Genomic DNA, 13,606 nt, shown 5'->3' on the forward strand with positions numbered 1-13,606 from the left:
CCCAAGTATTTGAGTAATTTCATTTACCACTGAAATGCAGTTACTGCTGGAGGCAAATGCATCAAACCCTTTCACAACAGAACAGAGGAAGCCAAGAATGCCCTGCTACAGAGGGATGTGCAAACGTTTCCTCAGCTGAATTTAATCAGCCAAATCATAGAAGGTCCTGGTTCAGATTAGTGCATTTTCACCTGACAGGGTACTGCAATGAAGCCAGAGTAGCATAACCACTGTTTCTGGTGGATGAGCTATCACTCTGCAGCTTTTTCACAAATACTATTCCACACTTTATTGACCTACAGTAGTGGAAGGGAGAAGGCAAGGGGAGCATGTTTCCTGACTCATTTGAGCAGGGCTATCTAAGAGGTGACATTTACGAGCAACTCCTTGACTGACGTGAAATTTATTAGGTCCGTAACATGAACCTCCTTTGGGAAATCCCAGCTAAAGGCCTGTCTCTTCATGATTAAAAGCTAGGGAAAGTCCTCACGATGAAGAAATTATTGCGTCCCTCTTTTGTTCAGCTGCCATTTCAACAATCAATTTGTGCCCAGTGCCACCTCCTCCCTCAGAACACCTGAAAACCTGAAAGCAGCAGTACGAAGGATAAAAATGTTTTAAATTGCTCAAAACTTCTCATTATAAAATTTCAACCTTCTAGACAAGAAATTACTCCAGGTGCTATGGAATCCATGTCTAATTGTACAAGAAATTTCAGCATATCCATGTGAATGTGCAGGTAAGCAGAGCAGGCTTTCCAAAAGTTATGATAGAAGCCCAAAGAAGAATTCTGAAATTTAACTTGGATTGCTCTAGAGGGGACCAGATTCAAATTGTTCAATTCAATTGTTCAAATTATTTTATTATTTTGACCACTTGTTCTGCTGTCAAGCACCAAAAATGGCACACACCAAACACAAACTGAAGAAGCCAAATGATGAATATTTGTATCATGCGAAATGATGATATTTGTGTCATAGGAAATTATCAGTTGGGAAGTGGCGAGATGAACATTTATAGGCTGGGATAATCAATGACCAGGACACTTGAGGGACAATATGGGAAAACCCATATTCTCATCAAGGAACTGCAAGTTTCTTCATTTATGTGCAAGTGCTTCACTCTCTTACTCTTCTGTGCTGAAGGGTCAACCCCCTGTAAGTGTCTACTTGCACAGAATTCCTGTAGCTGTGAATTCTGGTTTTTCCTTTACTTGTAATTTTACCTTACTTTAATAATCTGGTCTGAAATTTTCTATTCCCCCAAAATACATATTTTACAGGGTAATCTTTAGAAAAGTTCTGTCCAAAACCAGTTGAATGTATTCAAGAGAATGAGGAAAGAAAGTGTTCATATTAAAACATGAAATGGCATTTTCTTTGAAAAATTTTGTTTAATGCTCTAATGCAGGGACTTGACATTTGTCTTGGTAATGTCTTTTCTCCCAGATTTGTGCCTTGTGCTCATCCCTTGATAATTCATTCAAATTTGGACAAACGTCCAAACTCTGAAAAACTGTGTTTTGCACATCCATAGTAAAGACTCTCTAGAACTTCACAGGTAAATCTTCAAAACCTTCACTCCTACAGAATATGCTTCTGCCTGTAAGGGAATTAGACTTTGCTTTTAGCTGTAGCCCAGGACTGTTTTGAACAAGCATCTGCCAATACTCTGAGCATACATGTGCACTGGTGCTTTCTAAAATGAAAAATACGTAAATCTTGGAGTTAATAAAGTGTAGTAATTTTGTAGTGTAATTGCACTACAAAGTTTGTATCACTACTACTAATACAACATCCAAAAAATTCTGGAAAACAAAGGAGAAATATATCACTGCTTGTTAACATAACTGCTTGTCCTAAGCAATGTCATAATTTTAAAGCTTTGAAGTGATATAGCACATCATAAAGGTTATAAGATTTAGATACTTCAATGAAAAGATGGACATTGGCAACACAGCTCTTGGTTCTGCAAACTTCAAAACCAGTGTGAGGATGCAGAGCTGCCTGATGTCCCTGGGAGCACCCCTGCTGCTGAAGTAGGAGAGTGAGCAGGCACAGCAGTTTGCTCACACATCACATTTGAGGACAGATGCAATAATGCACACCTTGAGCAGTGTCTAATCTTTCCTAAATGTCATTTAGTCCATCTACTTCAGATTACTTCTTTCAGAGCACTTTAAAAGAATTTGTATAGTGTCAGTAAAAAGACACACAGAAAATACCACAGATGAGGGCCCAACCATGTGTAAATTAGATTTTGTTCTTTTACATTGTAGCAGAAGGCAGTTTAAAAAGGCTTCTCAAAGATATCCACAAAGGTATCATCTCTGTGTTTTCCTCTCAAGAAAGACTAAGCTGTATGGTTTCATCTAATACTGTCAAGAAAAGGCAGTAAAATTGGAAAGAAATACTGTAGGAATCAGGCAAAATTAGAAGTCTCAGAATCAAGTTTTATGCTTGAATTAAGTTTAACACCATGTCCTCATTTCTGTAATCATACCTGTGCATTGCCTGTGTGGAAGCAGACCATAATGTATGCCTTTAATTTCTAAGTAACATGAAAAATGCAAACAGATGGAGAGGCTACAATTCAGTCTACCACTGAACTGAGCCCCAGCAAATACTGGGAGGTTCCTTGCCTTCCCACAGCAGCTGTGGAATTTGGCTCAGAATTAGAAGCCAAATTTAGAGTTTTCAATAGCAAGGCAGAATTGAAAGTGCAAGCTGGGAAGTCAGTGGGAATGCAGGGAAGAGTGAAAGTACAAAGAAAGCTGCAAGTTAGTGAACGTTAAGAATGTGATATGCAACCACAAATACGTATGCTTTAAAAAGCATACCACAAATGCTTTATTTTAGGCCACAGTGGATGGCCTAAATAAATAATCCTGAATTATGGAGCTGCAGCTGGCTCCTATGTATGCCTGGCACTCTGGGTAGCACTGAGGATGCGGCTCCTTCTATTTTGCTTACATCTCATGCTTGGCATGACCAGAAATCTGACAAACTGAGCCAAACCAAGAGCCTGCATCAGAAATTATCTCACTACCATCCACACTTGGGGTGCTGCTGTCTCAGGTTGGCTTGAACACTGAGCACTCAGTGCAATGTAGATAAGCACAGATGGTGACCATGGTGCAGCAGCCATGAGGCTGTGGCTGGACTGAGCACAGATCTTCTCCTCCAGATCTGAAACTACTTGAATCACAATGGTAACCCTGCATCACGTGGGATCATCACATCAAGGTAGTCTGAGTGAGGTGTTGCAAACACAGATGTGTACAGGTTCTTATTCTGATTGTAGTCTGGCTGTTGTGGTGGTGATTTTCCTGACTCACAGCAGTACTGAGACTAGAGTTGAACACTAGAGGTATGTAAGCACATCTGTACAATTTAAAGCAGCCTGAAACAATAGAATATTGCACTTGGTTATATTTCCAAGTGATTTGTGTTTTACAGTTATGCTACTTATCTTTCCAAGTGATTTGTGTTTTACAGTTATGCTACTTGTTTATTCATCTTATATTGCACATACCTATATAATATTGTGCAACACTGAGAATCAGACAATCAGAAACAACATTGCCAATGATTGTTTAACAAAAAATGGCTTGGATCACACTACAAATGGTAAACAATTTGTACAAGCTCTGTGCTGAAGCAATCCCAGGATAAAACATTGCTCAACTAACCCACCTTGGGATTTTGTAAAATTTAGAGAGAGGAGGAAAAGACCCATAGTCCCAGGCATGGGAAAGAGAGAAATCTAGTGTGGGAGGGGGCTTTCCATGGAAAAATGCAAAAGGAAGAGGTAAGAAAAAAACAAAAAGAGGTAAGGTAAGAAAAGAGCAAGGTCAAGTCCATGAGAAATTCCAGCTGATGCTCATGAGGATTTATGAGCAGCTTACCAGTATTCAAAAGCAAAGACAAGGGCTGCCATGGTTAGAAGTAAAACTAAGAATTGAGTCTTCAACACCTGATTTAGGTAAGCAATTCTTAACACTTGTAAAAATCTCTTAGGGTCTTGGAAGAGGGAGGACTGTGGCAGACATAAAAATTCTCTCTCAATGGGCACATGAAGACTCTCTAGGTTGTGCAATTCTTCTTCCTTTATCAAATTTTTACCTCCACAACAAGGATGCTCATCCGCACACTTAAGTAACTTTATTCACAGTTATGGAGGTACTGATACCCCCCCATAAATTCTGCATCTGGCATTCCTATCAAATCAATTAAGATTTTTTAGAGATTAAGCCTGAATTCCTCTCCCTTAATCCCAAACCAACTCACTTCAAGCGCCCTTCAACTTCTTTTCTTTCCCATATATTATATCAAGTAGGATTTTCTAGACCTCAGAAATAATTCATTTTACATGGCATATATTTTCAGTGATTCAGTCTTCAGTGCCTAACAAAACGAACCAACTCAGGAATCTGGGACTGGTTTAAGTAGGACCCGCATCTCAATGAAGTCCCTAGAACTGGGAAAAAAGAACATACATTCTTTAAGAGCAATTCTCAACTCCTATGCTTCTACAAAAAAGAGGTGAGAAGAATAAATATAGGGGTTGGCAGGAGGGCACTTTGTAGAATATAACAGAGACCAAGGGACTAATCAAGGTCACACAGAATCAGAGCCTAAAAAACTGGGTGAATATTCAGTGTATACAGTCAAAAGAATGCTCAGGCTGTAATACATGCAATAGGGAGCCAAAGCTGTAAATAGTACAGGGGGACCAGGTGGCACTATCACCACAGAAGAAAATATCTAAAATAGGTTTTCTTTGTTTCCTAATGGTGATAGAACTCCTGAGGACCAAAGAGAAGTGAAATAAGAAATAATTAATGTTTCCTTGGAGCATAAAAAAAGTGCTAGGATTTAAAACTCCTAGGCTCCTGCCTTAAATTTTGAGTTTGCAAGTCATGATAGCGGAAATGTATTCCTTTCTCTGTACTTCCTGCAAGCAGCCAGGAGCAATCCAATTGCAGTACAATTAATTCGGTTGCTGAACAGAAGAAAAGGTATAGGGACTTACTAATAAGAGCTGGAATGCCTGGAGTTTAGGCAACTTTTTACCATAGTCACCAAGAGAAGGGCAAATTTAGCTGCCTGCAATAAAAAATGCCCAGCATTTTAATATAAAGCTCAGGTAACTGATCCAAGCTAGTCCTTACCAACCAGATCCAGTGCCTGGAACAGTTCTTCTGTTCAATGGCAAAAGATCAGTGCCACGCAGATCTTTTTCTGGAACTTTGCCAGAAGATGCAGAGGATGTCCATGTCTTTTCTTTGACATGAGACAGATGAAGGAGGGAGCAGTGACAACTTTTCCATAGCTGAGTGGTTATAGCATGTGAAATTTGGGTTCAATCTTCTGACAGTGATGGAGATATCAGAATCCCCTAAGCTTAGTCTCATAGGGATGGAGCTACCTTTGCTTTTTTTTTTTTTTTGAGGCTGGGCTACTTGTGCAGGACCCTTCAAGTTCACCCTAGAAGTGGGGATGGGAAAGGGAAGCTCACATTTACCAGCACTGCTCAGAAAAAGTGGTTTTGACACCTCTGTTACTTGGCAATGACAGGAAGAAGCTCCAAGCCAACAGATGATCCGAGGCTGATGCTAGTCTGAGCAAGGAGCATCACCATCTGGAAGAGCCTGGGACAGTGACAACAGGCAGGATTACACTTTTTATCAAAGACAGAAGCAGTAGCAGCCTGGCCAGGACCGGGCTCACACCCTGAGCTGGGCTGACTCCCAGCATCTAATTTTGTCTAATCCCTAAATGCTACCAAAACATCGTATTTTCTTCTCATGACGTGACTGTAAAGAATCTGAAATAAATGTTGTATTTTCATATTTTTCTTGTTACTGCAAAAATGACAAGAACAACGCAAAGTCGTTCTGTTTTCTTGGGGAACGATTTCCTCCGTATCTGGGGGTTTTGCCGTCCCGGGGCGCCGGAAAGCCCGGGGGGTCTTGCAGCGCCGTACCCACACGCCTCTCGCCAGCTCTCCCAGTGCGGGCGGAGGCGCCAGATTTAAGAGTAAAAAGGCGCCGTAAGCGGGAGAGAAGCGAGCGCAGGGCGGAGGCGAGACCGGAGGGCACCGGAGCCGGCCGGGGTGCGAGCTGCCCGGGGCTTCCCAGCCTCATTCTCCCCGGAGCTGGTGTCAGGTATTGCGAGGAGGGGTAGGGGCCCGGGAAGGAGATGGCTGGAGGCTTTCCAGCCCCGGCTCACGCAATGCTAACTCCGCACGCAACGGGGAGGCGACAGGCGGAGGAGGGGAAGCTCTTCGGCTTCCTCAGCCCCTAAGATGCAGGCGAGACTTCGCCTCCCGACAGCGAGAGCTGCGAGCCCGCCCGCCACCCCTCTCTCCTCCCGGCACCTCCTCCGCTAAAACTTTTGGCCCCGGCCATAAAGCGTCCGCGGCTCAGCCACTCCGCTTGGCGAGGGCCCAAGGGCAGCTGGCAAATAACCGCGACCCCTCAAGCCAGAGGACGGGCCAGACAGCGGCGATTTGCCAGCGGGGCCGTCCGCGTCCCGCCCGCACCGCGCCGCGCACCGCGAATGCCGGCGGGTTTAAAGGCGGGAGTGGCGATGCCAGGCGCCCAGAGGTGGCGGCTCCGGTTCCGGCTGAGCCTGAGAGCAGCGGGCCGTCCTCTCCGCGCCCTCTGAGCCGCTCGCCTTCGCTCCCTGCGGCGGGCTGGGCTGGCCCCGTCCCGTCCCGTAGCCCAGCAGGCGGGTGGGAGGGAGAGAGAGGGAGGGAGCGCAGCAGCCCGCTCGCTCCCGGTCCGCGGAGCTGCTGGGGCAGGTGGCTGCCTTGGGGCGAGCTCCGAAGGGTTAAAGAGCTGGGAAGGTGATAACTGCGCCGGGATCGGGCGCAACTGGCATTTGCCTGCACATGACCTGCCAAGCTCCGGGTGACAGGTACCGGGGCTCTTAATGAGTTTCCCAAAGGCTTGGATCTGAACGCCGCCGTCGCCGCTCTCCTCGGAGCCGCGGCTATCCATTAGAGCTGCCGCCGGCTGCACAGCTCCTCTCCATCCTCCTCAAGGTCTCGGATGGAAGCAGCGTGCAACAGGTCAGTTCTGCTACAGGAGCCCGCCGCTTATTTCACCCCTTCACCCTCTCGCTGCTTCTGAAAGGCTGGAGCGGGCGGTCCTCGGGCGCGGGGATGGGAAGAGGGACCAGTCAGCGCTGCCACGCAGAATCCTCAGGCATCCCCCACAGCCCATTCCTGGGGCGGCAGACCGCCAGCCTGCCATGCCGCGACGGGCCCGAAGGTGCGGGGAGGAGGGAAGGGCTCGGGACGGAGAGGGCTCCGCGGCCGCTTGCGGAGGTTTCTCCGGAGCAGCGGGAAATTCCGACAGTGGGGCGGGTAACTCGTTTCTCGCAGGAGCTTTTTCGCCGGGGGGAGCGATGTGCAGCGCCGAAATTAACCTGTCTCCGACGCACGGCAGTTTCCTGCATCTGCGGAGGCTCGACAGGCGAGAGCATCCTCCTGCTTTCCTCTGAGCCTCTCTCAGGCGTGACCTGTTGGATCCCTCGCGGAGAACTTTCTCTACAGGCGGAGAGAGAGCAGCGGCCTCCCTGCCAAATACGACTTCGATCTCTTATTAGGAGCTTGCCACTTGATTATCGATTATCCCTTCTTTTTCGCACAGGATTCAGGGGGGCTTTAGGCACACAAAGAGCGCATAGCAAGGACTTGCGCGGACTCCGAGCGCTGGGACGGCTGCCGGGGCTCCCCTCCGCCACACCAGCGGGCCCCGTCCGGGCTTCCCCTTGCCGGCGGGACCTGAAGGTCCCTCCATCCCGCGGGGACGCTGCCCGCTGACTTTTCTTTTTCCCTTTCAGCATGGCCCTCGAGAGGCTCGGGGAAGCGCTGCGCGGCATCCCCCCGTTGCAAAGCTCCCTCCTGCTCCTCCTCTGCCTGCTCGCCGGCATCCACCTGGGCAAACTCCTCCTGCAGCATCAGCTGCGCCGGCGGCAGGGCCAGCGCCGGGCGCCGCCGGGCCCTTTCCCCTGGCCCCTGATCGGCAACGCGGCGCAGCTGGGCAGCGCCCCGCACCTCTCCTTCGCCCGGCTGGCCAGCACCTACGGCGCCGTGTTCCAGCTGCGCCTGGGGCGCTGGCCCGTGGTGGTGCTGAACGGGGAGCGCGCCATCCGCCAAGCCCTCGTCCGCCAGGGGGCCGCCTTTGCGGGCCGGCCGCCCTTCCCGTCCTTCCAGCTGGTGTCGGGCGGGCTCAGCCTGGCCTTCGGCGGATACTCGGAGCTCTGGAAGCTGCACCGGCGGGCGGCGCACGCCACGGTGCGCGCCTTCTCCACGGGCAGCCCCGCCACCCGCCGCCTGCTGGAGCGGCACCTGGTGGGCGAGGCGCGGGCGCTGGTGGCGCTGCTGGTGCGCGGCAGCGCCGGCGGCGCCTTCCTCGACCCCTCGCGCGTCCTGGTGGTGGCCGTGGCCAACGTGATGAGCGCCCTGTGCTTCGGCCGCCGCTACAGCCATGGCGACGGCGAGTTCCTGCGCATCGTGGGGCGCAACGAGCAGTTCGGGCGGGCGGTGGGCGCCGGCAGCCTGGTGGATGCGCTGCCCTGGCTCCAGCGCTTCCCCAGCCCCGTCCGCGCCGCCTACCGCGCCTTCCGCGACCTCAACCGCGACTTCTACGGCTTCGTCCGCGGCAAATTCCTACAGCATCAGCGCAGCCTGCGCCCCGGGGCCGCCCCCCGCGACATGATGGACGCCTTCATCCGCCTGCAGCGGGAGCAGCCGTGGCTGCAGCTCGAGCACGTGCCCGCCACCGTCACCGACATCTTCGGCGCCAGCCAGGACACCCTCTCCACCGCCCTGCAGTGGCTCCTCATCTTCCTCATCAGGTATGTGCCGGCAGCACACCGGGGCGCCCCACCGGCCCGCGGTGGGGGAGACATGCGAGCCCGCCCGGGGTGCGAGCGCCCGCCAGCTCCGGGGGAGCCCCGTTTAAACTGCGCCTCATGGGCAAAGGCGCTGCTGGGAGGGCTCCCGCGGCGGGCGGGAGCAGCCGGCCCGAGGCAGAGCATGGAGCTCCGGGTCCGGGCAGAGCCGGGGCGCGGCCCCGGCAGGGACCCGCCGTCGGGTCGCGGGTCTGCGAGACCGGGCAGCGCCAGCCCGAGCAGCGCCGGGTGCCTCAGCGGCCTCCGATTAACTAACACGGAAGCTCTGGGAAACCTGCCAGAAAGAGATAAGGAAGTATAAAAGAAAATAAATCCCACCCTACTCAGGAGGTCGGGTTATGGTGTATAAGGAGAGGCTGGCAGAAAGGCAGCCGAGTAAAACCTGAAAGTAACAGATTTTAGCAGGTCAAGATCAAGGAGATCATAGGAACAGGATAACAACTGCTTAAGCACGGCAAAGAGTTCGTGCACCGCTTTACAAACCCGCTATTATGCTGAGCTGCCGTTGTGTGTGCCTTCCTTGCCATTGCGTGACTGGGCAAGGCAGATCCCTTGGGCAGCCGCCCTGGCACCGGCCTGTCCGCCGGGGAAACTCAGAGAGCTGAGGTGGTTTAAGAGAAGGTGCTGACTCTCTTGCCTATCCTGGCTTTTCCTTTCAGCGCCTGCTTAATTTGTAGGCATATGCAAACACTATCTACTCAGTCACTTCTTGAAAAACAGCAAATATTTAACACTCCAGGAAAGGTTGTGATACCCCAGTGTTCACATAACTTTTGGGTTTCTCCCCATTTCTCATGTTTGCCCAGCATTTGACACGTGAGTCTGCTGCAGGAGGAAAAAGCAAGGATGCAGAAGCCAAACTTGAATACTTAAAGTACATGAAGGGTCCTGGGCAGAATGTGTGCTTTTAGACAAGCAAAAGGTGTATTAACATTTGGATCTTGTTTGGTTACTGTGTAGCCTTCCAAACTGTCCAGACTTCAAGACAGTCAGCTTTAAATACATTATTGAGAAAACATAATTTGATATTAATTAGAAAATGTCTTCTCAAACTAAAAGTGGGAACCTCATAAAGCCATTCTGACAATTTAATAATTGAGGGTTTTTTTCAAACTTAGAAACCTGCAGGCTTTCAAATGTATGAAATATGTCTAGTGATAACAAACTCCATGCTAATTTTTAAAAGTCACATACAGAGTTGGAAAATCAAATTCTTGTTCCCATGGAAAATGCAATATTTAGAAGAGAGAAGTAATTCTAGTTTTAGAATTGATTTTCAAAGTTGGATCAGAATATTCAGTTTCAGCACACTTTAGGTTATTGGGGTTTTTATGTGGAGAATCAGTTACATGGGATATTAAGGTAAAAACTGAGCAAATTAAAATTACACCAGTGCACGGGAAGTTTGTTTTTTCTCTAAGTTTTCAACTACACGTTCCTGCGATACATTTAAACTCTGCTCAAACTGCATCATTTAGGATAGCAGTGAGATTCTGTAAAAAATGTTTGCAGCAAGCATTATTTGTAAGAAAAAATCTTTGAAAGTGTTATGTACGCACACACATCTTGCTTTAAATGACAGGTATCCGAAAGTGCAGGCTAAAATGCAAGAAGAGGTAGATAGGATTGTTGGAAGAGACCGTCTGCCGTGTGTTGAAGATCAGCCTCACCTGCCCTACATCATGGCTTTCCTGTACGAATCCATGCGTTTCAGCAGCTTTGTGCCTGTGACTATCCCACACGCCACCACAACCAACACATTCATCATGGGCTACCTCATTCCCAAGGACACTGTCATCTTTGTCAATCAGTGGTCAGTGAATCATGACCCAGCAAAATGGTCCAACCCTGAGGATTTTGATCCAACAAGATTCCTGGATGAGAATGGGTTCATCAATAAAGATCTTACGAGCAGCGTGATGATTTTCTCACTGGGGAAGCGTCGGTGTATTGGAGAGGAGTTATCCAAGGTGCAGCTCTTCCTCTTTACCTCCATACTGGTGCATCAGTGCAATTTCACTGCTAATCCAAATGAAGACCCTAAAATGGACTTTACCTATGGGCTGACCATTAAACCTAAGCCATTCACCTTGAATGTTACGCTCCGAGATACGATGGATTTGCTCGATCAGGCTGTCCAAAGACTGCAAGCAGAGAAAGCAGCCAGTGAAAGTCAGCTGTCAGCAAATGCCTAAGCAATAAACCTTGCATCTACAGATAATCCCCCTCTCTCTTTTTAGACTTCTATAACTCATATCTTGTTCTGGTGATATTTTTGTTACATAGCCAATACTACACATGATAAAAGCAGGAAGAAAAGTTGCACAAGGTATAATTCAAGTCATCATTTTAATTCTAGAAGGAGAGCCAGGGGAACAATATATTAAATGATAAAACATATGCAATTTGAAAGTAAGCCTTTTCTTTTCTAGCTTGTTCACAGAAGTTGTCAATGGAAAGTGCTTTTTATCTACTGACTGGTTGGAGCATCTCCCGGAACTGTCTCTATAATCCTTTCCATGTCTCCATGCACTATGCCTTAACTCTAAGTTTGCCTTCAGTGACTCCACATTCAGAAGTGAAATCTCTTATTAAAAAACAAACAAAACCAGTTGCTCAGAACACTGCAGCCTGCTTCTGAACTTACTCTGCTGGAAACTGCCATAGGCTCATGGCAGCTCTGGTGTTCTGGCTGCTGGGATGTATGTTAATGCCTCAATGTTCACATGATTTTTGATAAAATGGCGATGTGAAGTCTTGCCTTCAGCATTCCAGAATGTTTACATAAATGCCTAAAACAATAAAAGCCTTGCTTGTAAGCATGTTTGAAACTAAAATTCATGTCTTATATGAAAATTAGCAGAACGTCCTAATATAGTAACTTTCCACAAAGTTTTGAAAGATCAGAATTTCTGTCACTAGATGGCAAGAGTGATGCAAATCATATGCTAATCTCTTCATTAGCATGTTTATGAACAAAGTAAGTATTTGAATTAGATTTATAAAGGTACAGGTGAACTTTTTGTTTCTTTAGGAAGGAGTTAATATGGTTGTCCCTAAGCACATAGGTAAGTCTAGTAAAATCCACATTGGCTAAGGTAGCTAGAAGTGAGTTTGGGGGGGGGGGGGGGTTTATATTAAAACATTAATGCCACAAGCCTCAAGTAAAGCATACAGCAAATAATACCTCTACTCACTCACTAGTCATTCTGTTAGGTTGACTTAAATAGTATATCTGAAAACCAACCATGTACTTTTATTACAATTTGTTTGGAACAAAGTCTCAGAAGGAAAATTAACATTACGTGTCCTAATTAAAGTACCCATTACCTGAACAAAAAGTACTTTTACAATATTTGTGAGGCAAAATTCATAATTTTTTTTTAAGAATACCTCTTATTTTAAAGTAAAACACACACGAAACTTTATGACGTTGAACCTCCAGCTAATGTTTGTTTCACAAAGCTCTAGAAAGCAAACAGCCCTACATAAATGCCTGATTTGAAAAGTGTTGGGCACTTCTTTGGAGCTGCAGATCACCTTCAATTAGATATGAAATCCATCAGACATGACAGTACCTCACATGACTTGCTGTGCTCCACCGAGTACCAGATAAGGTATTAGTAGAGCCAGAAAAACAAGGTTACAGTGCTACACAGGGAAGTAGCTCTGCTGAGACCCAAGCAAGTAAGGATTTGCACTGTGACTTCTGATAGATGGCCAGTCCTAGTCATGCTGGCAGCAGGGTCAGAGCTCCTACTGGCACTGGGAAGAGCTGGTTTAATAACATATTCTCAATCTTAAGTACAAGCTTCGCTACTGATTTAAAAAACCTGAACCAAGCCTACAAGCACTGCTCTATAACCCCACAAAGTAATAATGTACCTACTTAAAGTTTCTGGCTTCATATGGGATCTATCATCTGTTTTAGCGTTAAAAAGCTTTCTGCTACATACACATGGAGTAACCTCAGGTGTTTTTCTGAATTATGTACAAGTTTGTGATATCCCAGAACTTAGCCTATATCTGTGAAAAGCTTTATAAGATACTCAGCATTTTCATATGGAGATCTACATTAGATCAAATGCTAGTAAGACAATTTTTTCTTGTACCTTTGTAAGTGCTATTATTAAAAGAAATAAAGTATGTAACCTACAGCTGAATAGCTATTCTAATGCAAGGATCATCAATTCATATTTTAATAAAAAAATGTCTTTTGCAATTTTTTATCCTTCCAAAAGCTTTAACTGTGCATTGGCTACTAGTGCAAAATCCATCCACACTGCTCATGTCAGTCAGGGGGTTACACACTATATAGCTGTTGGTCACATAAAGCCACATGTACTCTGTGAAGTTGCTCAAATTTAGTAGCACTTATTTAGAATGTATGCAGTCATTTAGCAAGCTAAATTCTATGGTAATTTTGAAATGTATCGTTGTGTTACCAAAATATTAAATAAAAATATTCTTACACCACCATTGCTTAGTTTATATACAGCTTTCTAACATCAAGATAAAGAAAATTATTATTTCTGATTTGGAAAGTATTATTATTTTAGATATTTATTCATATACTTTGCACCTTCTTCCCATTCCTGGATTTTAAGGTTTTTCCTCCATGCTGCCCTTACAGCTTCTCAGGTCTGCCTTTCACTTTGCCATCTGTGTTCAACTTCCTA

General features: G+C 46.6%; 1 protein-coding gene across 1 annotated transcript; it reads left to right on the top strand.

Moving 5' to 3' along the window:
- The first annotated feature begins 7,054 nt into the window (after positions 1–7,054).
- On the top strand, positions 7,055–13,403 carry LOC118685740 (cytochrome P450 1B1). Its single transcript, XM_036381407.1, has 3 exons — positions 7,055–7,077; positions 7,854–8,870; positions 10,510–13,403. Exons 1-3 carry the CDS (start codon positions 7,058–7,060, stop codon positions 11,120–11,122), a joined length of 1,650 nt encoding a protein of 549 aa, XP_036237300.1. The 5' UTR covers positions 7,055–7,057; the 3' UTR covers positions 11,123–13,403.
- Positions 13,404–13,606: the final 203 nt, after the last annotated feature.

This window comes from Molothrus ater, chromosome 3 (assembly GCF_012460135.2).
Source record: "Molothrus ater isolate BHLD 08-10-18 breed brown headed cowbird chromosome 3, BPBGC_Mater_1.1, whole genome shotgun sequence".
Taxonomy (NCBI): Eukaryota; Metazoa; Chordata; class Aves; order Passeriformes; family Icteridae; genus Molothrus; species Molothrus ater.

Bases quoted from the DNA above. Each gene is read 5' to 3' on its own strand.
- LOC118685740 (XM_036381407.1), top strand. From the start codon at position 7,058: ATGGAAGCAGCGTGCAACAG. The intron at 7,078-7,853 runs GTCAGTTCTGCT...TTTCCCTTTCAG, and splicing joins ATGGAAGCAGCGTGCAACAG to CATGGCCCTCGAGAGGCTCG. The intron at 8,871-10,509 runs GTATGTGCCGGC...TTTAAATGACAG, and splicing joins CTCCTCATCTTCCTCATCAG to GTATCCGAAAGTGCAGGCTA.